The following is a 27839-nucleotide window of genomic DNA, read 5'->3' on the forward strand; positions in this document are numbered from 1 at the left end:
AGCAGGCCCCAGCTCCCACGCACCGCGTTAGCGGCAGCGGGGGGGCGGTCCCTCGCGGGAGCCGTCCCTCGGGGAGCCAGGGAGTGGAGCGGCAGAGACGCCCCGAAGAGCCGGGGGAGCGGCGGCGGGGCCTCCCCGGGTGAAGGCGGGTCAGCCCCCGGCACCCCCGCGCTGGGACTGCCCATCAGAGTGGGCCGCTCTGCCGCCGCCGGAAAGTCGCGCTTGGCCTGGGAAGCCAGGTTAAATAAAAGGGAGGTGTTTGATACCGCAGGAATTTTGGCTCTTTCTTTTGCCTTCACGGGGTGGGAAGCCTGTGCTGTCTCCAAGGCTTCCGGGGCTTCCCCACAGGTATAGCATCCGTGAATCTCACGGACCTGGGAGACCTGTAATACCTCAGCTGTGTAAGGCAAGGCTAGGGCGTGAAGGTAGCAGGCAGTTCTGTGGCCTAGCTCCTGAGACACAATGCTTGGGAAAACATTAAGCTTGATGACCTAGGACGTCTGCATTCAGCACATTGCCTAGAGGATCTGGGGAACGGTGCAAGGCATCTTCTCAGCAGGTATAATTTGTGTAACATCTCTCAGGCTGTGGGATGACTTTGAGGGTCTGAAAGATTTTCCCATTGAGGACATTGCATAACTAGAGCAGCTGGAAAGGCATCAGGCTGAGAAATTAATGGAGTGCTTCCTTAATGTGTCGAAAACTGGATTCCACTGGATCACTACTTAGCAATCTAACTTTGTGTCAAACCACGCACGACTGAACTGTCTTCAACTGTTTAATAAAACCAGAAAACCAAAGATAAAAGGAACCATTTGTGGAACAGACAGAAATTTGGCTTGCACCTGGAAGTGTATCTAATCTAACTAGACACCTAGATGATTTTGGAAAAAAAGCAAGTGATATTCCTTCCACATGTCTGTCTTCCTGCTGCTTTCTTCTTTTTACTCAGTCACCCCTGTCTTGTCTGTGCTGCTTTGGATTTGACCACCTAACTAAAGCAGACCAAAGAAAGGCAGCAAAAGCACTCTTTGTAATCAACTAGGGGTGTTAGAAGCAGATTTCAGCTAAATAAACTCAAACTGAGATGAGAATCCACGCCTATCTCATTGCATTTCTGTAACTAAAATGTTGCAAGGTTACACCTAGAAACCTCTACCATCCTAGTTTATTGGTACCTCCCTTCTTCTAACCTTTAAATCTATTAACATTGAAGCTGGTTGTCAATTCACATTGAAACAGGATGAACTGCTCTGTAGCAGAAATAGCACTCCATCACAGTGGCAGAGAAATAACAGCCCTACTTCAGGGATATAGTGACACGCACAAAGATGTGCATAGTGACATGCATTCCGACATGCAAAGTGAATGTCTCCAGTGTAAGTAAAAATTGCTCCTTGTGAAGAACCCGTGTACATGCAATGGATACCATTCCCCTAGCCAACACTGGCAGAGCAGAGGTAACAGTTCCTACTCCCTCTAACAGTGCTACTGATTTGACTCAGTCTGTGAATGCACCAAGTTTCCTTCATGTCACCCAGTTATTTTTGACACATAAAACCCTCCTGGCTCATCAGACCCATAAGCAAATCCAAGGAGTCATTTTCAGGAAGTCAGGGATTTTATTTACTCTTTCAGCATCAATCAGCGTGCTTTCGAGGGATACTGAGACTGTTACATTGCAAGAATCACAGGCAGACATGTTATCTTTTTTCCTTGCCTCTTCCCGAAGTATCTACAGCTTGTCCAGATTGTTTTTGACATCTGCTGCCTTTCAAAAAAGGAGCCCATACTCAGAATTCACACCTGGATTTTCATCCATAGGTAAAAGACAAGACATCTCCAAAACTTCCTAGCGTAGTTGCTGTACATACTGACCAAGCAAGCTTTCTTGTCACAGTGACTGTCAGTCCTGTTCAGCATGACTGAATCAAAAACCATGGTCCTGGCAGCCTAAAAGACAAGCAAGCAAGGGGGAAAGTGAGGCTGGGGGAGGGGGGAAGATTTTAGTTGCAAGCTCACATCAGTATGTTTCCAAGGAAAGCAATTCTCCAGCATGAGCAGTCTCTGCCTTTCTGACCCCCCTCTCCAACACGTTTTCTAAAACTTGGTAAAAATTCCCATCTGGAGCTGCTTTATGCTGCAGATGTTTACACATATATCTCCAGGAATGACAGGATCTTGATAGCCTTCAGCATAGTGTCATCTTCACATTGCAAAGTTCTTTCTTCTAGCATTTAGCTGGATGAAGAACACAGCTAGAAAGTCAGAAGATGCAACTGAAAAATAAACAGAAATGTGACAGAGATGGAAATAAGAACTAAAAAAAAAAAGTCCAGCAGAAAGATGGTGTATGCTTTTGATCTGAGGACCAGACATAATTCCGGACATTCCTAGGTCAGGTGCCTGCTCTGCACCTGGAACAGACCCACTCTAACAACAGCTTAACACAACAGCTGTTGCCAGCGTCAGGAGTACATTTGACCTGCTGGACCTCTGCAGTTTAGGGAGGGGTTCTGTTTTCTTGGCATAGGTAGGCACCAGTCAGTAAAAGAAGAGTGAGATTACAGCTCCTCATCATTTGTTTCTTTTTCCTTGTTAGTAAGTTAAATTATTACGGGGGGGGGGAGCAGAGGGAGAAGTAATACCCATTTTACAGCAGCTGTGAGAAACAGGCAGGTATGATGGAGCTTGCCTACGTAAATTTATTGGATGGCCTCTCTCCAGAGGGCTTGGATTCCTTGTGTCCCTGTAAGGCACATTTAATCTCGCTTTTTAGTTTCTTTACTTAGTTTCCTGAGAAGTCTACAGATTCCAAGAGGCCTCTGGGCCGCAAGGCAAAAAATTCTCTCTACGGCTGCCACTTGATGTTACAAGCTGTTTGTAATGCAATCCTATGGTACTCTACTGAAGTCTCTCAAATTCTCAGGTGGGAGTTACAAATCAGACTTCAGGCTGGACAGTAAAGATCTAACTTGCCAGTGGTTTTATGTATCACCAGTTCTCAGAAAGCTCAGAGACTAAGATACCTCATCTCTACTTCAGAAACCCTGGGTCCTTGCAGGTCAAATGAAAGCCAGCAATAGTTCCAGGTGACCAGCAGCTCTGGGAATCTGCTCACAAGTAATGCAAACTGGGCATCAGTATCTTTGCAAACTTCTGAAAACTTTCTTGCAGTCATAGTTTGAATTAAAATTGTCAGCCAGGTAAGTTAGAGAAAAGAATTCCTGTGGAGGCCTTCCAAAGGAACAAAGAGTGAACATGAGGACCAAAACCAGCTTGGCAACAACGGTCCCCGTGTACTCGGCCAAGGTAAAGTGTATCATGGGGAACCTAGGCAAAGCACACTTTGTTTAGAAGCATTAAATATGCTCTAAAAGATTCATTACATCTACCAGACAAGTCCCAAAGTGGAAATAGAGCAGTAAGAAGAATGCTGAGGTATAGTAGAGCTAATTTTGCTTCATCTCTAACAGATTTACGCTGGTTATCAAAAAAACAAGTAGGAATATTTCAAAACTGTTTGAAGTACTCCGATTTGCAAGGATATGAAAGTTATCTGAGTTCTAATGTTTTCTTCAATTAATAAGAAGAGAGCATTGTATTAGAACTGCTTTATCAACCCATCTCATAGATGTTGTTAACAGAATGGTTTCAAGGAGGATACTGTTGTTGTCTATAGAATGGAGACAAAAACCTCTGTGGGAGCACAGCTAATACCTGTGGTATTTATCTGGAGCTGAAGCCAACTCCATTCTGACTAGAACCTCAGTTCCATTTAAAGGAATTGCCAAGTAAGCTTGCTAGCAATAATTGTATAACAAAGGGGTCATGAATTTAGATAATTCTGACTGATGTATCATAATTTTATTTATGCCCATTTACTTCTAAATATCTGCTCTTATTTTTTTCTTAAGTAAGATGCATTCTGAGGTATATGAATATTTTTTTATATGCTGCAAGGTAAAAAAAGAGCTTGAAGTTGGGCAACTGTAACTTGCAGTACCAGCGCTCATGTGGCACAGAACTTGAGATTCTATCAATCTTGGCAATGTTTCCTGGCCCTTCTTTATCTAAGAATGAACTGTTCTTGGATGGTTTCTCTAGGATACTAGGCATAAACAGAGCTTCTTTTTCCCTCCCTTCAGTGTCTGGTTCATGGTCAAATTCAGGGTTGGGGTTGTTTTGGAGTCTGGGTTTTTTCCTCTTTCTTTAACAAAATGTATTGCAAAAAATGAAAGAAAAATCTCCCTCCAAATTTCTGTTTATTCTACATCTATTCCTCCAACATGTTATATCACATGATGAAGTGCAATAGTGTCACATCTACACTGAGCAGAATTAACTGCCATCTAGGTAACACAGCTCCTAGTTTGAATAATTCTAAAGTTTCAGAGATTTATCTAGTATCCTAAATAGGGTCAAAACCCAGACCTACTTTATTACTAAATACAAATCTCAGTCATCAGATCAGTGAAACAATGAGTTTTTCAAGTTACAAAGCAGGTGGAAGCAAAAGTCAGTGTATACCATGAAGGGACAGATCAAGGTCCAAATGCTGATCAATAAAAGGAGCCTCCCAAATCAGACAGCAGGTGGAATCAAACACCCTACCTCACAAGAGCCAACATGTTTAAACACCTTAGTCCTGAGAGGTCCTGAGCGTATCCCAAAAGGCAAAACTGTTTATCAGTAGGCCCAGTGGCCCACAGAGTTAAAATTTTCCTAACACTGAGAAGCAGAAAGTAAATGAAATGCACTGCTTTCAATTTTATTTAACTAAATGTCCCAATGATAGCTTCAGTAAAAGCAGCCTTCAACCACTGAAGCAGTGATATGAACCACCTGGCAAGCTACAGTGCACAACCAAGGTTGGTATGCTGCATTTCTTCTCCATGTGCACCCTAAGTGATATTACTCACTTGTGTAGAGGGAACAATGATATTCTGACTAGGCATTGGTTTGTGTTCTTTTTAAAGGATGGTGAGGACACAATTTGCAGAGACAACTACTCAGACCCAAAACATCACTTCTGCTTTCTCACACCTAACACCAAGGAGCAGACGGCACCAGTAGTACTTAGCTGTTTTCAGGACTCTAGTTGCTCCATGTGAACACCATACCGAGTAGATACATCAAGTCAGTACTTCCTTCATCTTAAGTTTTACTTCACCAAAATTTCTATTGAAAAGAAGCCTGAATAAAGAAGTCCACGACTGGACACTTTTCTTTTTCATGTTATAATAGTGCCTTGTGGTTGCTGCTTCTGTGTTTTTTGGGTGCCAGGGGGTATTACCTGAACGTGAAAAACCCAGAAGTCTAGTAATTTCCTCCCTTTTCTCCTACTTTAAGTTTGGCACGACCGCTAGTAAGCACTCCAAAAACATACTGTTCCTTCAGGAAAACGAAGATGCTCCCTCGCACAGGGGGAGGGAGAGCCCGAAGGGACCGGCCGGCTCCCAGGAGGCCAGCGCGGCAGCTTTGACGCGGGTCTAACGCAAGTCGCAGGTTATTTTTGCCAAAATTTCTGTGAAACCGTGTGCCACGGAGCCGCCGCTGCAGCGGCCTGACCTGACCTGCTGCCGCCTTCAGCGAGAGAATGGCGGCCGGCGGCGCCCCCCACGGAGCCGTCCTCGCCTCAGCTGCGCGAAGTCCCTCACCGGGCCGCGGGCTCTCCAGACGGCGACCGCCATCGCCTGGCTCACACCACCACCTACTGTCGGAGGCCGGTCAGGGGCCGGCCGGCGCCGAGCCCCTCAGACGGAGGGCGGCAGCACCGCCCGCGCCTCAGCGTCCTCCCGCCCTCAGCCCCTCCCTTCCTCCCGCCGCCGCCGGCCCCACACGGCCGGGCCGCCCCCTCAGCCCGCCCTCCGGCCGCGTCCCGCCCCCTCAGCGCGCTGAGGCGGGCCGGCTCCTCCTCCCTGCCGCCGCCTTCGCATCGCGGCTCAGAGCCCGCCGTGCCGGAGCGCAGCCGAGCCCGATGGCCCGCGAGGAGGCGGCGGTGGCCGGCGAGGAGGCGGCGGCGGCCGAGGGGGGCGGCCTGCTGCTGGAGATCGTGGGCTCCCCGCTCAACCTGAGCCTGCTGGGCCTCTGCCTCTTCCTGCTCTACCAGATCCTGCGGGGCGAGCGGCCCGCGGCGCCGGCGGGCGAGGCGGACCCGCCGCCGCTGCCCAAGATGAAGCGCCGCGACTTCACGCTGGCGCAGCTGCGGCCCTACGACGGGGTGCGCGACCCCCGCATCCTCATGGCCATCAACGGCAAAGTCTTCGACGTGACCCGCGCCAGGAAGTTCTACGGGCCCGGTGAGGGCCGGACGGGCGGGGCCGGCGGCGCGGAGAGCCCGGGGCGGGCCCAGCCCGGGGACCCCCGTCTCTTTGTGCCCGGGATCCGGCCGGCGCCGCTGGCCGGAAGGATCACGGGCGCCTCGGTGGCTTGGCCGCCGCTCGGAGCCCGCGGGCAGGGCGGCCCGCGCCCCCCGCCGCCCTGCGCAGCCGCTGCTCGGGCGCCGGGCGCGGGGAGGGGCGGCCCCGCCGCGGGGCCGGTGCTGGCGGGGGAGTTTGTTCCTGCGGTGCGGGGATCAGCGTGCTCCGCGTTACTGCCTAAGCCACCTCCTGGCCTGCGGGATAAACGCTCGGCTAAGCTGCCCGTGCCCTCTCGCCCCTGCTCACGATCCGGAGATTTGGAAAGGACTGGGCTTTCTTAGAGCTGCGAAGGGTGTGCGCAGCTCGGCCTGGGACCAGATCGCGGAACCAGCAGTGCTGGGAAACCTGCCTCCCCGGGTGAGGCGGAGGGCAGGATTACCGCCATTGCCTGGGCTCCAGAGCCGGGCCTCGATGTTGTAAAAGCTCCGGCTTTGCCAGCCTGCGTTGCTTCATTATTCTCTTTATTTTCCCAGGGCAGGTTACACATACTGCAAGTACCGTAAGGGGTTGTGCCGCTGCTGGGTTGCGTGGCTTCACTGCCCTCGGGTGCCTTTGCCTGACACCGGGCAGCAGAAGCCAAGTGTTTACATTCCATTCCCAACTTTTAGCGGACATCACTCTATTGCATAATATTTATACTAAATACATAGCAATTTAGATTAAACCAGCTTCCTATCAGGAGCGTAGGCAGTTCAAATGTGCAAAGATAGAATAAGCTATGCAGAGGCTTATAGAGGAGCTGGTGATGAGGTGGGTGGGAGTACGTGCACCCAGGTGTAAGAGTTTAATCACCTCCACTAGGGCATGGGGTTTTATTTTTAAGAGGCCTCCTGTTAAAAAGCCTCACTGAGGCTTGCTAATTTGTACCAGGTTTTGTCTGGCATAACCACCCTTGCACTGTCCAGACAGCTGGTAGCTGCAGTAGTGAGCTGCCAGTGCTGCTCAGAGACAAGAAGAATAGTGCAGGAGACACCATGTATTTGGAAGCATGATGAGATTATTAGTTTTGGTCCAAACACAGGCTGGAGGCTGTCGCTGAATGATGCTGGACTGTAACTTTGCATTCTGCAGCAGTCAAGATGATATGTACAGCTGAGTTAGATGTGCAGTTTTGTATTTGTGCAAACTAAAAACCACTTGACTTAAGGACCATGCTTTGGATGCTACCTTTCTTGACAACAGTAGAAGCTGCCCGTTGTATCTAATTTGGTAATTGCTGAATGGTTCATCACAGTGTCTGGCTAGTTTTGTTTTAATTTTAATGGAAAAGTAAAACTCTTTTGATGAATTTAGGAAAAAACTCACTCCGGGAGGTGTGGAAGGTGGTGTGCTCTCTACAGTAACCAAAGTTCACATCTAACTTCTTTAAGCTCCCTTAAGAAGAACTTTCAATGTCTAGTTGCAACGTGATATCTCCATTTTCAGCTTGTCATGCAAGCAAGTTAATCATTAATGAAGAGTCTCTCTTGATAAGATAGCTCTGGTCTACTGTGAGTTGCAAGCTTTGATCATTTGAGTTCATCTTGCATTTTGAAAGTTTTAATAGATGTTTCTTCCAAGTTGGTAATTTCTGGTATCTCCACCACATTTGCTGTCAAGTCATCCTTTCAGCTCTTGAAGTCAGGAGCATCTCTTAGAAAACTTCCATTTCACCTCAGACTTGCAAATCCTTCCTCTGTTCCTCTTTCTGAGGATGTGCTTCCTAGTTTGTATGCTTGTTCTTACCCTGTTTGTATGTTCCATGCACCATTGTGTGGTTCATTGTCCTGATTTTTCAGCAAACTCGGCATCTCTTCCCATGGTTTTGTTTCTTGTCCTCTTCCTCTGTTTTCCCTTATTACCAAGTAGAATAAAACTTTAAAACATTTCAGAAATTTGAGGCACCTCTGACACACAAGTGAAGGTAGGAACTAATCATCTGTTTCAGTTTGGGGACTCTGATCCACGAAGATCATACAGCATCCATTACCTCTGTAATAATGCAGCTTATGTTTTTATTTTAAAGGGGGCCCGTATGGGATTTTTGCTGGAAGAGATGCATCCCGAGGTCTTGCCACTTTCTGCCTGGATAAGGAGGCTCTGAGGGATGACTATGATGACCTCTCTGATCTCAACGCTACACAGCAAGAGGCCTTGAGGGACTGGGAGTCACAATTCACTTGTAAGCAATTTTAAACCTGTTTACAAAGAAGTAGCTAACTAGTGTGTAATAAGGGAAGCAATGGTTAAAAGGCTGTTACCAGCTGGAAACATCAGTCTGGAAACTTATTTTGAGTTAGTACCTCAGTTTACTAAGTATTAATAGAATTACTGTTACTCAAAAGAATTAAGATAAATGTCAGGTTTTCCTTCTGCGGTCTCCCTCCCTCTGCTCCTTACAGAACTGTACGAGAGATGGAAGTGCTGTCATAGGATACGATCTATAAGACCACGCGAAAAGTTGACAGGAATTGGAAATTAAGAGCATGCTTTTGATACAGTTAAGATCCCATCTATAAAGACAATTAGATTTTAATGCTCTGAAAAACGAAGCTTATGTCCTGTTCAGCTTCTCAGAAATAAGAGTAGCACTTGAATTATTACTTCTTGCGTTTTTTGAGTTTTGAAGACTGTTTAAACTAGGCCTTTTCCCCTTGGAGCTCTTGATACAACTTTTTTTACTCTAAATAAGTTGTTCTGCATGGCCTTGCTGGTGGCTTTATCAGATTCATGGACAACTGTGTCCAGCTGACCCTCTCCCCAGAAGGTGATCAGAAATGGGCAAATGCCACCTCTGTGCTTGCAAGCAGCCTGGTCATTGCTGTGCCAGTGATGGCCAGAGTGGCAGAGGAAAAAACACAACTTCCACACTTGAGATGTTTGTTCTAAAATTAACAGATGGAAGTCACTTTCATAGTTGCCTTGTTTTTCTATGCTTAGTATTAAAAGTTTAAAAAAGGCAATTCCAACTGTTCTGTGGCGTGTGCCTCAACTTGCTGCTCAAAAAGGAGAACTTCAAACCTCCGTTTTATGGAAATTGCTGTGTTGACCTTGTACCAGGGCATGCCCACTGGTATGATTTTTTTTTTTTCTCCTATTGCATATCTTCTTGATGAAAAATAATTCCTCCATATCTCATGATGCCTTTTAGGCAAGTGAACACCAAAGGGATTTTTTGTGCTCAGATAAGACAAAAAATAAATGTATCAGTTGTTTGTCTTGATAAATTGCATATACAAAAAATAAATTGCATATACAAAAAAGTAGTGTAGTGGAAATAAATGGTTTTTGTTTTTAAGTCTAGTGTTCAGTATTAAAGATTTACTATCACTAGCTAGCATGGAGCTTTCCTCCCCATAATGTCATTAGAACATCTCAGTCCTGACCTGATGTGCCCCTACTATTTTGGCGCTCTTCCTGTCTTAATCAAGACTGTTAATCATGCCACACTGAATGGCTGTTTTATTATGCTAACAAGTATGTCGCAGAAACCAGAACTATGCTACCAAATATCTGACCTAAAGTAGTGTTTAAATCTACCTTTTCAAGAGTCGGGCATCAGGACTGACAGTGAACTGCGCTCTTTTTATTACTATGTTTCTAGTAAATTTGCCAATGAGTTGCTTTAAATTCTTATTAATTATAACAACAATGTTAGTCCAAAATACCTGTAATCAGAGGCATCTTTTGCTTTGTTGAAGTTGACAGATGGGCAACATAGCATAGCTCTCAGTTCTTACATGTATATGATCTCGGCATTTTTACATGTTCAAAAAGAGATAGAAAATAAGGCAGAGGCTTAGCTGCACAATTGGATAACAGATCCATCTTTATCTTTGGGAGAAAGGATCTCTCTTCTGTCCTATTGGATATTTTCAGTATATATTACAAAAAATAAAACCCTTGAAAGTTGTGTACGTGTGTGCACGTATGTATGTGCATGCATGTATAATACATAACATAAATATTCTAACAATGCCATTGACTGAAAAACTAGCTTTGACATTGGCAAGAAAAATAATCTAATCGAGGATTCTGTTTCTTTAGCCGAATGAGTCCCTCAGTTTACACATGTCTTTACATTCATTCATCTTTTGGCTTAGGCAATAGAAGGAGAATTACAGTTACATTCCCTTTCATGTTTCCTACACTTACTACAACATTAATAGTAGTTCAGGTAGTTGATTTCGGCTTTTCTCCTTCCCCCCGGTGTTTGGAATAAGTTGCTGAGAGCTATTTTATTATAATATAGGCATTTTGTTAATTCAGGAAACAGACATAGGAGTTTAAAAAGGTACATCTTCAGGGCAGAGTAATGACCTGGATTCTTTTCTTTTTCCCAGTTAAGTATCACTATGTTGGTAAGCTGCTGAAGGAAGGGGAGGAACCCACTGTGTACTCTGATGAAGAAGAAAAAGATGCCCAGGATGCAAAGAAAGACTAAAGAGTGCAGTGAGGAACCATCTATTTTTGAATCATAAAGGATCATTTGTAACATTCCACTTCTGTTTTACAAGTTGCAACAGCAGCAATGCTTACAAAAGGTCCAAAGTTACAGTGAATTTTTTCTTTTCAAAGGTTTCCTTTTCAAATTTGGTAAACTACTAAAGGTCTAAGATCTATCTTCCTTTAAGCCTGCATAATCTGAAGTATGCACGGAAAAGGTCTGTGCTAAAGTAAACTGCAATTTTGGCAATAAAGGACTGTTTTTCTCCTATCACCACTTAGTGCAGAGCAGGCTGAAATCCAGTTTTTCATTAACAACCGAGCACTGTGGACACAAGCACAACAGTAACTTCACATACGGAACACATTCCACTAAATCTTGTTTTGTGTTAGCTTCTGCACGATCTGGGCCTTGGGTTGTAATTCCTTTAGAAAAGGGACTCTATTTTATTTGTCCGTGAAGCATCATACTCATTTGTGGTGCAATGTAATTCAATATTATGTAAGATAATTTGGCTTTTAAGGAGTTTCATAGCAGCTCACAGATGAAACGCTAACTGCTTTAAAAAAAGATGGGAATTTTTGAGAGGTTAAATCACTTTTAGATACTTACAGAATTAATAAGGACTGATGAATACTTGATGTATTCAGTCATGCATAATTATGCATGGATTAATATTCTTTGTTTACTTTTAAAGCACATCTTAAGTGTTACAAAGGTTTAGATATTGAGTGTAACTAAGCATCCCTAAAAACCGGGTATACCATGAAGTGTGACTCGACTGGACTACTATTCATTCACTTTCCTGCTTAGTAAAACTCTTCTGTGAATTTTAATGAAATTATATTAAACAAGGAAGATCAGTTGCTTTTGATTGCTAGGCCTAAAAAAGACTTGCTGGTATGGCATTATTAACAAATGCTCTTGTACATGCAGCTTTAACTAGCAGAAGAATGTTACTGGTCAATGTAACTTACACAAGTTTCACTGTACAAAATAAAATAACATGGCGTAAGCCGTTTCTGTGTTGAGGCCTCTCTTGCTTTGGAACGTTGCCATTAAAAGAAACGGCATGATCTCCTGCATAACCAGCAATGCTATACCCAGGGGACCTGACCTTTGAATCACTTTTTACTTATTTGCTGTCTTAGCTACATCTATGCTCAGTTACTAGGTTTGTTCTGACTACCTAACCTAGTCTGCTACCAGAGGGGGCTGGGTAAATGGATTTGACCAAGGAAAATGTAAATCTGCTCCTTCATAATCCAAAATACTTCTGCAAAACTTTATCAGAAATCCCAAGAGATAACTAATGATTTGCTGATCACTCGTAAATGTGTTTCTTGTCCAGGCGGTTCTGCTTGGGTGCCTGTCTGGTATAGTTCCCTGTATTTAGTTGCTCTGGTTCGGCCGTTCAGCCGAGTTGTTTCAATTTGGCAACATGACCAAAATGACAAACTGAGTGGGAAGGTGTAAACTAGGCAAAGTTGTTCGGAAGTAGAGTGCGTTGCACAACAGCAGCTTTGATAAACAAGTTGACACAACATGTTAAAGTGCCTGAGACCATCTGTAGTGAGAATAAATTACTTTCCCTCAGTCCTAACACTTTCACGGCATTTTCTTTTGGTTACACTGGGCCTTCAAATAAAGAGTTTGAGCCAGATAGCTTGCTTAAAGTGGTACCGTATGAACTACCTGATGAAGGTCTAGAGACAAATGTAAATATTGTAATGACATTTGTGTTGCTGTTTTATTTTTGGAGACATTTATACTCTTTGCAAACTACTACTAATGGTTTACCTCAAATCGGAAATGTGCTTTTATTTGTTTAAGCACACGTTATACAACGTTCACGTTGTATAATATGCTTTGCTGCTGCAAAAACAGTTGGGCATAAAAAGGCCCAAGTAATTGTTAACACTGAGCAAAATCTGGAGCCTTGGAAGGCAGTCATGTAGTGGAACTAGGCTAGGCTGTAACCTGCCTTTCAGTGGACCCAACCATCTGACTCTTCGGTTACTCCATAACGTATCCTGAGGAACTGAACCCTATTTTAAGTATTAATCTGTATGTTAAATGATGTGTCACAAAGAATAATAATAAATAAAAACTACCCAGAAAACTGGCAGTAACACAAGGCAAAGCTTAACGTTAAGCATTTGTGCCTCTTGGGAAGGAAGTATTACACTTTGGTAAGACCACTTTTTCAGAGAAAACAAAGAATTTATTGTGAAAGGGGAAGAAGCGAGTCACAAAAGCAGTGGTTTCATGAAGCAGCAGGCATGGATTTGATTTTCTTCTAAAGTGCTGAAGAAAATGGATGGCATTTAGCTTCTTTTTTACTCCCTGTTCATTGCAACCTGATCCCTTCCTTCACCAGTGACTGGCTGCAATGACTAAGCAAAAAGAACCATGCCAGGTAGCTTAACGGATTGTACATTAACGAAGCAGAGCATGATGACCAACTAAGAGCAGAGACTGTCAGCAATCTCCCCCTTCTGAAGTGTCCAAACACCCGTTACATGTGTGTGTGTCACGAAGGCATATGTGAGGAGCTCTAGGACAAATCAAAATCCACTAGCATCTCATTTCCAACCACTTCTGGTGTACTGTCAACTGCTTTGTAAAATTCAGATATTCTTTTATCTGGGCTCTACCTGCTCTTAATCTTTATTAGCTCTTACGCTGTTCCAGTTAAACAAAAAAAATTCAGTAATTAATGCTTATGTCAAGAGTTATGTAAGGGATTTTTCAAAAGGTGAGGCGTTTCTATGCCTTGCCTGGAATCTCTGGATTAAGAAGAAAGGGCTTTATATCATCATTGGTGTATTCTTGTATTTCAAGGAGACGGACTGATGTAATAATGGGCATTGTGTATTTCTGCTTTAAAAAGAGCCTGTAGGATTTTGACTTCAGCATTCAGCGCGAGGTACAACCAGCTGGCCATGTATTTCTGGTAACGAGCTTAGTTCTGACAGCTCCCCTGAGAAGACTTCTCCTCTCACTAGCTCCATTAGGAGGTGTTCTCATTAGTTCTGTACAGAAAGTCAGATTTGATTGCAAGATCTGCAGTCTCAGGGCCCTACTTCGTACATGTCAGAGTAAACAGCGTTTCCATAAAAAAACCAAACCTCTCGAACCTCTACAACAGCACCCGCCAGCCTCAAACTGAAAGGTGTGAAATCATGCCAGCAATATTATACATTTCCATTGCTGAACTATATAAATGCTGCTTTTAATGCATCTTTTCACCTATTAAATGTTCTAATTGTCTAAACATTCTGTAACTTGCATACTTGAGATGTGACATTTATTCCTATAACTATTGAAAATTAATCTAGAAAGCTATGTTTAAAAAGTTTTAAAGCAAACTGTTACACGTATCATTAAAGATTAGCCTTCAGGATAATAAACAAAATTATACTGTCCAGCATATGAGAGGATGGGGCTCAAATTAAGTGTGTCAATAGGAAAAGTAAAGAATTAGTATTAAAACACCTGAAAACAGGCTCTAAATAATACCACCTGTAAACAAATAGGAAACCCAAAAGTTCTGTTTCAGTATGAAGATTACAATGGTGCCTCACATTTTAAAGTGCACACATTTTATTTACTAACAATGCTTTACACAGAATGAGGCCTTGGAGATAGAGGATTTGCTTTATCAATTTCAATCAATACAGGTGAACGCAAGAAGCAGTTATGGAACTGGTATTTATTTGTTATTGAATATTGTGACATGTTGATAAAACACTGGAAATGTACACCTAAGGAAATCTTTAGTTCCTGCTCCCCCAGATTAACAAAAAATACTTCCTCACCTGTAATCAAAAAGCCTGTCTCGTGGGAAATGGGTACTTATGCACACAGGACTGTCTATAGAGTGACGGGGCACGAAGTTTTGTCATCTTTAATCCGCAAATATTGCATAGAGAAAAAACACCCTTCGTATGTCATATCAGTGCAACTGAAACATTTTACACAGTCAACAAGTACAATAGTTGATCTTCATTATAACTGTATAAAATACTAAAAAGGAGACTTAAGAGGGGCATAAGTGTTCTCCAAAATAGTCAGAAAATATTTTTGTCAAGGAAATAAGATCTTTTTAGGTAAAAGTAATAGATTAACAGTACTTTGAGTAGCAACCATTTCTCATTCATGACCCTGAAAAGGCACTCAACGTCTGAACATGTGAACAGAGAAGACTGGTAAAACCTGGCTTAGAAGCCTGTAGGAATTGCCAGTATTGAACACTGGGGGAAAACCTATCTACCATGAACAATTACAATTTCTTTTTATTACTGTTTATTAGAGCAGAAGTTACAAACATGGGTAAGAGTCTATGTAAAGAAGGCAACATCATCACATTAACTTAGTATATTGACATGTAATAAATAAAGCATCCTAAAATGAAAGCTGAAATAATCATTGTATTCAACTTAGAACTGGTCCTCTATATCTTGCTAAGGGACTTTGTCCAAAAGCAATTGTGGCTGTCTTATAAATATAGCCAGCTGAATAAATATGGATATAACTCCAGCTCCTAGACTGCGTTTTCACATTTTTACCTACATGCAGCACAACTCTGACAACATTTGACAATTCCTCTGGAAATTATTTGTAAGCAAGCTCATACTAAATAGCTATCTCGCTGCATGTGCCTTCAAAAGGGCACACTTTGAAATCTTGTGAACAAATTTTCAACCTGTATATATATGGGGGCTGTCAGCATGCTGACACGCATTGCCCTTTCACTATCTAACATTCAGAGCTTTGCTTACACCATCATTCAGATTCCTGGAAGCACTACATCTAGCACAAGTTCAGTGAAATCCATCCTCCCAAGGCCAGCAAGTTTTCAGAAACACCTCTAGAATTGTAAATAGGAAACAAGCATTTTTCCAGTGTGGATTTTACAGAAGATGGGATTTTTTTCGTATCTGGAAATCCTTTACTTCCCACAATTGAGTATAAATATGCCCTACACCTTCCAGTCCCATAATTTTAACAATCTGATTGAGGAGGCACTTCATATGCTTGCTCTAGGATTTACATAGCTATGTTTTTTTCCAATGACTCATTATTACTAAATACCATAACTTTGATATTTACATGGTTCCCTACATTTAATCAGGTTATAACACTCTCAGATCTCAAATCTGTAACCTTTCAAATTGTTAGCGGCTGGTCCTTGAAAGTTTGTCTGGCCCTGGGAAAAGCTTTGGTCCTCTGTTATCCAAAGGCAAACACAGATTCTGGTTTTGTGGCTCACTACACCGATTAGATATTCTAACCAAAGGGATTACCTAAGCAAAAACACCCCAGTATTTCATATACCTTTTAATGGTCAAAGGGCTTTCTTCTCCCACTTCTGTATAAAAACTTAAGAGCTATTACATAGTAGCTGTTCAGCATCCTCTTCTGGGCTCTGCTCCACAGAAAGTATCTGAGCAGGGGTTTGTCTGAATTATCTCAAGAGGAAATAGAGGGCATCCTCTGACATCTGCATCCATCTCTCTTCTCAACATTAATTTCCTCTCATCTCCTGTAGATAAGTATATGAAAAAGTTACTTGAAATGAGTTTGTTGGGGGACAGGGAGGGAAAGGGTATGGGGAGGTAGCTGTAAGGTATCAGCCAACAAACTGAAAGCATAGTACATTGTGAGAGGGCTGTAACAGTAGCCAGAAACGTAGCAATCCTGTATGGCGATCAGATGACTGCCTATATATAAATTCACTAACTTCAGACAGCACTTCCCACCCAGATGTGTCACATATTGAGTTGCCTAACAAAGTTCTAGTTGTCTAAAGCATGTTGAGTTGTTAGCATGCACGTTGTTATTAGCAGAATAACCACCTATCTGATAAGGCGCACGACAGATACTCTGCTGTCCAATTAAGTAGACAAATACTACTCTTCAACTGCAGCTGTGTGTAGTGTTTCTGAGCTAAATTGAACAAACCTTTAACTGCAGAGAAGTTGCACGCTTTTTTTACACCATGTTTATACTTTTTAAAAGTCTTTTTAAAAACACTTACCATTCATCACTGTAAGAACTGTAGCAACTATCCTCACCTGCCGGAGACCTGTCAAATTCAGTCACCTTAGTTCTGGTGTCCCTCTTTCTCACCTGTCCTCTGGAGGGTCTCCTGAAGTGGCAAGCCATCACGAGGGGTAACATCTGGGGCTGCCACGGCGGTGTGAAGCGTCTTCAATTTCACTTTGTTGTGGAACATTTTCTTACATTTTCTTTGTATCTTTCTGAGTGACTCCAGCTGCATGCAACTGTCCGTCTCTGAAAAGCCACATTCATCATATAATAGATTAGAAGAAGGCTTTTTTCGCTTTTTCTTCATTTTGTGAGCATTTCTCTCCTCTTCCCTGGATTGTCTCTCGCTTTTCTGTCCTTCATGTCTTAATTTACTACTAGACCTCTTGCACGACTTTTTAAGCTTATGTTCACACTGCCTTGCCAAGCCCTCACGGACAGAATTAGAACAGAAGCTACATTTGCTGCTTTCCTTCTCTTGACCTTCCAGAGTTACATTTTTAAGGTAAACCAGTAATTTTCTTTCCCCAGCTCTTGCAGGCAAGCACCCTTTAGTACAATTGCTGTAAATTTCTTCACACCTTCTTTCTGTTCTCTTCACTGAGCCACTACGTGCCTCTCTAAAGTACTCGGAATCACTGATCTCTTCCAACAAATCCTTTAATCTGCAAGCAGATCTACATGTCTTGTATGGTACAGTACCTTCATCGCTACCATCTTCTTGTTTGAATTCCTTATCATGAGTAAGAGCAGTGCAATCCAAAGAATGAGTCAGTCCAGCATGTGGCAAGTTATCAACAGTGAGTGAGTCATTCCTCTGCACTTGCAACTTTTTTGCAAACCTACCCCCATAGGTCTTGTTTTCTAATGCTGTGTCTGCTGACCCAAGTTCCCCAACAGTGATCACCAGTCTATAATTATCATCGCTAGTACAATTTCTCTTGTTGAGGTTTCGTACAGGACTCACTTCAGAGAAGTGCTGACCATGTTTGTTACTCAAGCTGATGTCAAAATCACTGTCATCATCAGACACCACTCTCTTCCACCAGCACTTGTTTGCAGTGGTTTTTGGCTCTAAGCAAACACGTGCATAGCGTGGTGTCTGATAGTAGTTTAGTAAATAATGGATGAATTCATCAGTCTCAAAAACCTTTTGCTTTTCACAACTGTCTTCACCAGACACTGGCTGCGTGTGAACTACATTCAATGTTGGGTAGTCCCTTCCATCGAGAGATTCGATGACCCTGCAGTCTTGCGTAACTGTAATCTGTAAAGATCCACAGCCAAAGGAGTTGTACACTTCTCTGCCAGGCAGTCCGTCAAAACTCGGGGCTGTAGAGGAATCATTTAAAATCGTCCTGACTATATGACAAGTAGACGCATGGAAGTTACTCCCATCTCCTTCCTCACTACATAAGCTGCTACCTTTTTGGGTTAACGGGCACTTAAACTCTTCCTTATGTTTCACCTCTTTGTGCGTATGATAATGGGAGTTAATCAGTTCCCGATTAATGTCTTTTAATGCTGTTTCAGAAAAGGAATTGTCCTTCCTTACGCCCAATGAAGGATCCACTTTTTGACTTGACAACTGGGCAAAATCCTTCAAATAAAAAAAAAATCAGGAAAATTATTATGTACATTTATTGAGTGCTATAGAGTGCTAAACTGCAAACTCATAAGCAAGCAGTCCCACAGTCAGAAGAATTATACAGGTGAGGGATAAGTTTGGCTTTGTACGATTGAGCTCTGAACTATCTCACTATTCCTAAGTTAGAACTACAGTATTTCATCATCTCAGAAAGCTGCATTCTCAATTCAGTAAGAAAGTGGTCCTTTCAACGATTTTATCTATCTCACTGCAACTGCATAAGAAAATATTTATTCTTTCTTTGATCACAGCATCACAACTAGTATTGCATGCAACAGTAAAATTACTAGACTTTTGTAGATCAAATATTTTATTTAGAATAAATTGCTTTGTTATACATTGTTTTAAATGGGTCCAAATACAACCAAACTAAAGCTTTCCAAGTGGTGAAACAAGGAAAATAGAAGTTTATTTAACACATCACCTTCATAACTAAGAAGGCCAATGTCAGACATTATGGGGCCCTAAAAGTCATGCAGAATGGCAAGGATAGCCTCTGACTTCAACTCTTAGTAAATTACAGTTCTTTAGAAATTTTTAACATTAAGGATTGGGGAAAACATACACTTTTTAAAAGCTACAAGCAAATTTTTGCTTAGCAAATAGTGAAGACAAAGCCATGTTAGCACCCCTGAGAAATGAAAACCCTTGTTTTCATTTAAAACTTTTTTTTAGCCCAAAGCACTAAAATAAACCTCCAAACATTAATCTGTGTGCAAGACACTTAAACTTTTATCACTCCTCTGCTGACTTTCTCAAGATCTTAGCTGAATCAAACTGAAATAAAACTGATAGTTTAGTGTTGGCCACAAAAGAGAGGCTACTAGAAATGCAGCTGGCATAATCCATGTCAATTTAATTCTGTCACTTGCAGACATGAGACCAAAACAAGCAGAGATAGCATCATTTGCATCCCGCCCCGAAACTCCTTGTTTGCAATGCTGGATCAAGTCTAATAGAGCCAATACAGTCCTTCCAGCCCTATTTTTACTCAGTAATGACAAGGCCTCGAACAAGCATCAAAGGCAAAGTTTCTGGGTGGAAATGCACCACCTTTGCTCTCAGGGAAAGACTGAGAGCAGACTGTCACAAGACTTAGACCTCAGGTCTTCTCAGTGTTCCCAAGGCATTCTTCTGAATAACATCAAGACATCAAATGTCTAGTGAATTATTCAAGCTCTAATATATACCCTTCAAAATTTAAAGTATGTTTTAAAATAGTCTTACTTTCACACGGTTTAACAGCACTGTAAGCAGTCTGACAGACTCCACTCTTCTCTGAGCTAGCAGGGATATCCTTTCTTCCCATTCAGGCATATTCTCTGGCCACTGCTGTTCTTCAGCTGGTACCTTCTGCTGCTTTTGGGGATGTTTCTCATCTCCATCTATCTGCCTTTCTTCTCTCCTCCCGAGCTTAGCTTTCTTTTTTCTCTCTTGAACTTCTTTTCAGCACCACGTCTTTTTCTAGGTAATTATCAATATGGGACAATTTAGATGACACTTGTTTACATTTTGATTCCTGGGGAATTGGATGCAAGTCTTTGAAGTGCTAATAATAAGCAACCAGTCGCCAAGAACCCACATGTGGCTAACAAGAAATCTTGTTTGTTAGAATAACATGTTTAAAAAAACATGGCACACAGATGACATGCATCCAACTGATGCACACGTTTAAAAAGTTCTTTGTCTCTTCAAATGGTTTGCATTCTAGGGTTTTCTTTATAAGCACTGCCAAGATGACAGATTCACATCATTTGTCTCCAATGACACAACTAGAGACCAATCATTTGGATCTAATTCTTAAGTTAACAAATCTCCCCTACCGATTAGCATGAGGGTCCCATTTAAGAGATATTACAAGACTATTTCCACTGTTCTAAAACTTAAAGTTGAAGCTGTGTGCTGGTTTTGGCTGGGGTAGAGTTAATTTTCTTCACAGGAGCTAGTACGGAGCTGTGTTTTGGATTTGTGCTGGAAACAGTGTTGATAACACAGGGATGTTTTCGTTACTGCTGAGCAGGGCTTACACAGGGTCAAGGCCTTTTCTCTTCTCACCCCACCCCACCAGCGAGGAGGCTGGGGGGGCACAAGGAGCTGGGAGGGGACACAGCCGGGACAGCTGACCCCAGCTGACCAAAGGGACATCCCACACCGTATGGCGTCATGCTCAGCATATAAAGCTGGGGAAGAAGAAGGAAGGGGGGATGTTGGGAGTGATGGCGTTTGTCTTCCCAAGTCACCGTTAGGCGTGATGGAGCCCTGCTTTCCTGGAGATGGCTGAACACCTGCCTGCCCATGGGGAGGAGTGAATGAATTCCTTGGTTTGCTTTCTTGCCTCTGTGGCTTTTGCTTTACCTATTAAACTGTCTTTATCTCAACCCACGAATTTTCTCACTTTTACCCTTATGACAAAGTGTTCACACACATAAGTGTTTAAAAATATTTTTTTAAAAAGTATTTGAATAAGAAGGTATTAACAATGGAAGCATAGCAATGTTTTCAGAGACCTAGCATTAGAGTTGCTATGCTCTGCATTCTAAGTGTTGAGTGTTTTTAAGATATGAAGGTGTGTAACATGACTAATTACTAGTGACAGCTTAAGATGTCATCCAAACACATTATCTACAGAATTAAAACTTCAATATACTACTATTACTCACACACAAAATTTAAGAACACTGACATAAAGATAACAACAATGGGAAAAAAAAAAAAAAAACATGTAAGAAGGGGTAGAGGGAAAGGCAGAAAAGTGTTCATCTCTAGCTTTGGGCCTTCCAGTCAACTGGGAGGCACCTAGAAATGTACGTCACATTAATTTTACTTCAGGGCATAAAGGCATTAATTTGTGATGTTGCAGCATAGAGCAATACAAGAAGGCCACATGCAAAATCTTAAGCAATCAAGCCTCAGAGCAATTTGAGAGCACCAGCTCCCCAATTTCACTCCAGGCCCACAGAATCATAGAATAATCCAATCTGAAAGGGACCTCAGGATGTCTCTAGTCCAACCTTCCTCATAACTCAGACCCCTCCATCTAATACCTTACACACAGAATTATCATGATGCTTTTCTTTCCAACAGTAACACATGAATTAAAAACTACATAGTATTGCTTCAAGTTCTCCAACTCCTGTTTCATCAAAGCCTGGATTTTTACACTGGCCACTCTTCCTGGATTTTACTTGGCATGAAGTCGTGTAACAAATCTCAAGAAAATGGGACATTCTCTAAAAATACACTCTCACCTTTCAACCCCCTCTCTTTTTTTCCCCCTTTTTTCGAACGTGCTCCTGTTCTTGCAGCTTTAGTCTTTCCAGGCTTCTCTTTCTTATGGCTCCTTCACTAAAATGTCTGGTTGTACCAGAAGTCACCTGTCACAGAAGAAGCAGAATCAGACTTAGCAGTTCAGTTTGCTGTGTATTTATACAGACACAGACGACCTGCTGAGCAAATGAGAGCCCCGAGGTGACTACCAAATACTACTACACTCGTGAGAATCTCTCTCTCTACCCTGGCATACTAGAACATCTCTTCTGAAGTTCACACTGGGTTGTCAGTCAAGCTCAAACACCCCACTCCCAAATGTCTCTTCCTGCTGTGACACAAGGGGCTCACAATCTGACATCATACCCTTGGCCAAACCCATTCCTGGCATGCTCTTCTGGGGACTCAAAGTTCAGTATGTTCAGCAGAGCATTCCTAGCTGCAGGATTCGTGCAGTTCTGCCAAAACTAGAGTTCACTGACTCAGAGCAACATCTTTTGGATCAAATGCTTGCTTGTTTGCTTAAAAATTGATGACTTCTGTTGATGTGTGCTGCATTTAATCAGCTTCAAATGCCCAGATGTGAGCACATTAAAAGAAAACATGCAAGCAAACTGTATCAAGGTCTATCTACACTGAAAAAATAAGTAATATGAAGTGTTATTTCCAGCATAGAGTGTATTTTAGGGTCACAGTTTAGAAATTACCTGCTGGGGAAAAATACTGAAACAGGGTACACCTCATAAGTACTTATGGAGGTAAGCTATTGGGCTGCTGAAATTAAGCTTCAGATTGCAAGTTTTCTTTCATAATGCCATACTAAGCACAGCACTTAAATGGATTAATCCCTCAATATACTTAAGCAAATAGGTACAGAGAAGAGATAGGGTACCCTTTACTAGCCAAGAACCACCTAAATTAGGGCAGCTGCTGCACCTACTTCATGCTTAACAATAAGAAATCAAGTATCTTTCAAAGAGTCTCACCAGCTCCTGAGATCATCTCCCAATTCCAGTGCCAACCACACTGAAAATATTTACAACTTTTACCTCGCCCACACCAGTTTTTCAGGAAATCAAAACAGTAAAATGCCTTTTTTTTAATTAAAGGACTTAAGTTCAGATACGTGAACTTCATCTATCAGTATCTCTATACCCAGTACAAACAGGATAATCATAAGTTTTTTTCCCCTCAGATGCTTAAGCATCCAAAAAGTTTACAGAGAGACTTCCACTGGTTAGCAAGGACTTCTCAGGCCTAACTTCAAGGAAAAAAGAGCAGAAGCTGGCAAACCACCATGTCAGTTTCTTCCACAAAATCTCAGCAGCTAGTAACAAATAAAGGTTAGTATATTTTAATGCTGTCCATGTGCTATATTTTTCTTTCTTTTTAGCCACCATTTTAACATAAATACAGACTAAGCCGAAGGAGGGGAGGGGAAGATACATATACATAGAGAACTGCAGGAGTGCCACATAAAAGCTTCCACTGAAGCAACATGAAAAGAAGTCTGGAAGATGGTTGTCACAGGTTAAAAACTCTACTGCCATTACTTGAAGAATGCCTGTTTGCCTTCAATATAGGAATCTACACGGGAAGACAAGTGCAGTGCAAGAAGCTGCCAGCTAAAAGAGGGTGACTGTACTTTACTCAGAATGATGAAGAAAAAAGCCCACATTTTTCTGAAGGAAAAGCTAGTGTAATTAAAAAAAAAAACAGGAATCTCTGGAAGCAGCAGCTACAGCACAGACTGCAGCACTGAATTGCTCCTGTTAAGGAATTGCTGCCAAATGCACTCAGAATTAACCACAACTTTGTTAGGCAAGGCTGAATATCTCAGGATTAATCTCTGACTACAGCCTTGTACATATACAGACACACCTTCAGTATCTCATCTAAGCAAAGCAGATACACCCCAAGTATGTATTACAAAACTGAAAAAGCAAGTAGTCTCTAGAATCCTTTCTGCCCACCATGCATTAAGATAAAGAGCTTCCTAAAGCTACCTATAATGTTAGTATCAACTAGACTTTTTCCATCACACTAAGATTTGACGTGCGGCAGGTTAAAACATCCACAACACTGTTGTTGAAACCTGTAGAGACATGAAAGTCAAGCCTGAAGAAGGGCTGGTGTACCCAAAAGCTTGTTCTGTTTTGCAAGTACATCTTCTATTAAACCAACTGATATTACCCTGCCCTTGCAAATCTTTCTTCACTTATATCCTTACACCATCATGGCTGCAACGATATTCCTACTACTGCAATAAATCACCTAAAAGTAAGCCCAAAAGTCTCTCCATAGAGCCGAGTACGGTATAGTGGTTTGCCAGTGCAGACCATTACCCTTGCTCCTCCCCACCCTCCTTCATGAAGAGCCAGGAGCTCTTCAAGCATCAGAAATGTATTTCTCATCGCATAACTGCATACAAAGCAGAGAGTTATTTACTGGCTGATCCACTAGCTTGCTGCTCAGCAGCATGGCCTTTTGGAATCAACCCTGACATATTAATAAGCTGTTATCTTAACTTTAAGTTTTAACTGTGCCAACTGACAAATCACAAGGAATCTGACATTTGACCCCTTTACCCAATTATTGTTTCCTTTTAGCCATTCTGCCATGGTTATAACACAAGGAACACACCTGCCCTTGCACTAGTGTTTACTACGATAACTACAGGCTGAACTGTCCTTTGCTACCTGCATGTCTGTCTGCTGCAATCACATGCTCTCATAACCCTAATATATACTAAAAAAAAGAAAGCTACTTAAATGGATAAAAAGGAACCAAGATACTGACCTGGGACTCCACAGATCTGTGATCAATTCCTAGCTTGGCTGAGGAATTCCTGTGAAACCCCGTAACTTCCTATGTCTCAGGGGCCTAAAATAATACAGTATTTTAGAAGAGATTCAAGCTGATCAGGACCACAACAGGCCATCAGATCACTTACTCTGGCCTGTGCTGAGGGTATTTGGCTGAAACATCTCTTCCAGGAAGGCACCTGGCTCTGGTTTGAAAACACGATGATACAAAAGCCTGCCACTTCCCACAGGCAGTTTGTTCCATTCCTTACTCAATTGCCATTTAAAATGGAAGCCACTTCCCCATATTGATTTTTCATAAGCCGTCTCCTACTAGATTCACATTCTTTTAGCATCTAGGTGGTTTTGTGGGGTTTTTGTTGGTGGGTTTGTTTTTTTCTTTTCCTCTTACATGCTATAATCCAGGTGCCTCTCAGTCATCTGTCTTATATAAAATACATAGCTTGAGCTCTTTGAGAGCTCTCTCATAGTCCCTCATTGTGAGGCACTTTCTCCAGCCCCTGAGTAATTTTTATCGCAATATTCTAACACTCTCCAACGTAAAACATATAAATCCCAAACCTGCACACAGTATTAATTTGGCCAGTACCATACACAGCAAATTAACTCCTTTAAGCCTACTTTCTATCACCACTTAAACATACTCCCCACAACACTGCAAGGGAAACCCAAGCTGTTACTAATGTACTACAATAACCCTTCCATAGCCTTAAAGAAAACCATGAGGATAAATCAGTAACTATTAAATTATTTTTCTGAATATCTGCACGATCCTTTTTACATTGACTAAATTATTTCAGAACACCCTAAAATGTGTCAGCCAAGTTCATACTTTAAAACAAAATTAGACTTTAGGGAAACATTAACTGCCTGGCAATATCTAACCTGAAACACCCATATAGTCCATACGAGCAAAATGCAAGTAGTGAGAATAATGTGATCCAAAGTTGTCCCTCGCATTTGCTCACGGTACCGCTAGCTCAAACAGCTCTTACCATCCCCAGTTTCCCAGCTGGTCACTCATGCCAGGCCCTGGGCCATCATAACTGTTTCTGAGACCATACCATCAACCGGGTCAGGAAAGCGATCTAGCTTGAAGAAAAAAACAAATAATTGTATTTTGCCAGGTTACTTTTCAGACAGTTGTTTTCCCTGCCCTCGTGCACAGCGCAGCCCCCAAGCAGTTCCACCGGCACAGCGGAAGGACAGCTTGAAGCAGAAGAAATATCTTAATTCCGCAGAGGTGGGTATGCAAGAGCACCTACGAGCAAATGGCAATGTGGCAAGCGTACGTATTGATCCATAGTAGCAGAAAGAGTTTGTCACGCAGGGAAAAGCGTTTACCAGAGTCACCTGGAGAAGTTTAAACAAGAGGTTTAAACAGCTTTTCAACAGACAGGACTAGTTTATTCAGCTTGCTCTGTGCAAAATTAAGTGAAGAGCAGGATGATCAGAAGTGCTGCTGCTCACACAAATATCGCAATAAAAGGGGCATTTTAAAGCTAGCGCTTCTACCATCACTACTTCATGCTGCGTGTTTTGAGGTGGGGATAAAGAAAACCGCAAGCCAACCCCGTCTCCATGGACGCAACTGCCGTAAGGCCGCGGTCCCTCTGCTCAGCGGGAAGGTGCCCGAGCTCCAGCGGGATCAGCAGCACCGCAAGTCGGGTTATCGCACCGCCGGCCAAAAGGAGCCCCGCGGCCAGGGCCCAGCGGCCGCCAGGCTGGCGCTCACCCCTCGGCCAGCGCCCGAGAGGCGGTTTCAGCGGGAACTGGAGGACGGAGGCAGCGGCAGGGCCCGACCCGCTCTCCTGCCCCGGTGAGGGGGCGGGCAGCCACCCCCGGGCCCCGCTCCGGGCTGCCGGAGCGCCTCTGCGGCCGCACGCCAGCCGGGTCAGTAAACCCCCCGGGCCCAGCCACCCACCGCGGGGGCCGGCTGAGGAGGCCAGGGGGTGACACTCCTCCGGTCGAGCCCGCCGCCGCCCCGGCAGCCGGAGGGGAGGGCCGGCCCGCCCGAGCCCGGTGCACGGCCACCGCCCGAGCCGAACCCGACACCCGCCAGCCCGTTCCGGCTTGGCCACGGGCTCCGGGCAGCCCCACCGGAGCTGCCGGGAATTGCTCGACCCCCCGGTGCCCCGGCGGGCGCGGCCCGGGCCAGGCCAGGCCCGGCCGGCACGGAGGGGAGGGGAGCGGCAGCCCTCCGGCCGCGGCCCCTTCCCAACACAGGCCGGGCCGGGCCGCGCCGCGGCCGCTCCCCGGCGCCCCCAGCGCCCTTCGCCAGCGGGGCGCCCGGCAGCCGCGGCTGCGGCCCCCGAAGGAGCGGGGCACCGAGCCCAGCCAGCCGCCAGCCGCCCGCCCCGCCCCAGGAGCGCCTCCCGCAGCGGCGGACGCCCTCCGCCGGCAGCGCCCCGCTCCCACAGGCCGCAGCGGGCCGGCTGCCCTTACCGCTCCGGCCGACACTGCCGCCGCCCGCCGCCCACGCTTCCGGGCGCCCTTCCCGCCGCCACCCCGGGGCGGAGCGCGGCGCACGCTGAGCAGCGGCGAGGGGACCCGCCTCTGGGGCGCGGCCCAGCACCGCCCGCTCCTCCCGCCTCCCGGAGCTCGGCGGGCGGCGGTGGCCGGGCCCGGCTGCCCGCCTCGACCCAGGCCGGAGGGGCGCGGCACCCGCCGGGGCCATTTTGCGGCGGTCAGACCCCGGGGGAAGGGCGGTCCGGGGCGGCGTGGCTGTGTGGTGTTTGCGGATTTCACGCGTGGTGTTGAGGAGCGATTCGCAAAGCGGGGCATGGCGGAGCCGCAGGTGCTGGAGGCTGTGCGGGCCGCGGCTTCCCGCCGTGTGGGTCGACCTCAGCTGTGGCCTGGGGATTCTCTCAACTCTCCTGTCCCACACAGACTTCTATGAGGAACTCCAGGTGCTTGTGAAAGATGTCCCTTCTCCAGTAGCGAAGAGACTGGGGTGGGACCCCAAACCTGGAGAGGGTCATCTAGGTGCCCTTCTGAGAGGTCTGGTCTTGGGCAAACTAGGAAAAGCTGGGCACAAGGCAACATTAGAAGAAGCCCGACGCCAGTTTAAGGAGAACGTGGAATGAAAAGATATGCTGTCAGCTGATCTGAGGAGTCCTGTAGATGTAACTGTTTTGAAGCATAGAGATAGTACTACTTTAGACACTATGCTGAAGCTTCACAAGCAAGCAGACATG

At 44.1% G+C, this 27839-nt stretch overlaps 2 protein-coding genes across 10 annotated transcripts; one reads left to right on the top strand and one right to left on the bottom strand.

The window, feature by feature from the left end:
• Positions 1–5902: 5902 nt before the first annotated feature.
• Positions 5903–11868, top strand: PGRMC1 (progesterone receptor membrane component 1). The gene is made up of 3 exons (XM_072877150.1): positions 5903–6302; positions 8428–8583; positions 10745–11868. The coding sequence occupies exons 1-3, from the start codon at positions 5981–5983 to the stop codon at positions 10843–10845; spliced, it is 579 nt and encodes a 192-aa protein (XP_072733251.1). The 5' UTR covers positions 5903–5980; the 3' UTR covers positions 10846–11868.
• A 2486-nt stretch (positions 11869–14354) lies between these two features.
• LOC140658556 (A-kinase anchor protein 17B-like) lies at positions 14355–27190 on the bottom strand. Of its 9 annotated transcripts, XM_072877143.1 has the most exons (8): positions 27088–27190; positions 25638–25730; positions 24617–24700; positions 21799–21924; positions 19778–20014; positions 17605–18502; positions 16984–17148; positions 14355–16396 (listed from the first exon to the last, which is right to left on the bottom strand). In XM_072877143.1, exons 5-8 carry the CDS (start codon positions 19865–19867, stop codon positions 16260–16262), a joined length of 1290 nt encoding a protein of 429 aa, XP_072733244.1. In that variant the 5' UTR covers positions 19868–20014; positions 21799–21924; positions 24617–24700; positions 25638–25730; positions 27088–27190; the 3' UTR covers positions 14355–16259. The 9 variants fall into 9 exon arrangements, 1 of the variants encoding a protein (XP_072733244.1); XR_012044774.1 differs by having other exon boundaries at positions 16984–18502; positions 25638–25734; positions 27088–27130; XR_012044772.1 differs by lacking the exon at positions 27088–27190 and adding an exon at positions 26215–27076 and having other exon boundaries at positions 16984–18502.
• Between the last annotated feature and the right edge of the window lie 649 nt (positions 27191–27839).

This window comes from Ciconia boyciana, chromosome 12, assembly GCF_034638445.1.
Source record: "Ciconia boyciana chromosome 12, ASM3463844v1, whole genome shotgun sequence".
Classification (NCBI taxonomy): domain Eukaryota; kingdom Metazoa; phylum Chordata; class Aves; order Ciconiiformes; family Ciconiidae; genus Ciconia; species Ciconia boyciana.

Excerpts from the sequence above, each read along its gene's own strand:
- LOC140658556 (XM_072877143.1), bottom strand. The coding sequence starts at position 19,867 with ATGCCTGAATGGGAAGAAAGGATATCCCTGCTAGCTCAGAGAAGAGTG. Across the intron at positions 18,503-19,777 it reads TGCTGTTAAACCGTGTGAAA|GATTTTGCCCAGTTGTCAAG; the intron begins GTAAGACTATTT and ends TTTTATTTGAAG. Across the intron at positions 16,397-16,983 it reads GGAGACCCTCCAGAGGACAG|GAGATGAGAGGAAATTAATG; the intron begins GTGAGAAAGAGG and ends ACTTATCTACAG.
- PGRMC1 (XM_072877150.1), top strand. The coding sequence starts at position 5,981 with ATGGCCCGCGAGGAGGCGGCGGTGGCCGGCGAGGAGGCGGCGGCGGCC. Across the intron at positions 6,303-8,427 it reads CAGGAAGTTCTACGGGCCCG|GGGGCCCGTATGGGATTTTT; the intron begins GTGAGGGCCGGA and ends TTTATTTTAAAG. Across the intron at positions 8,584-10,744 it reads CTGGGAGTCACAATTCACTT|TTAAGTATCACTATGTTGGT; the intron begins GTAAGCAATTTT and ends TCTTTTTCCCAG.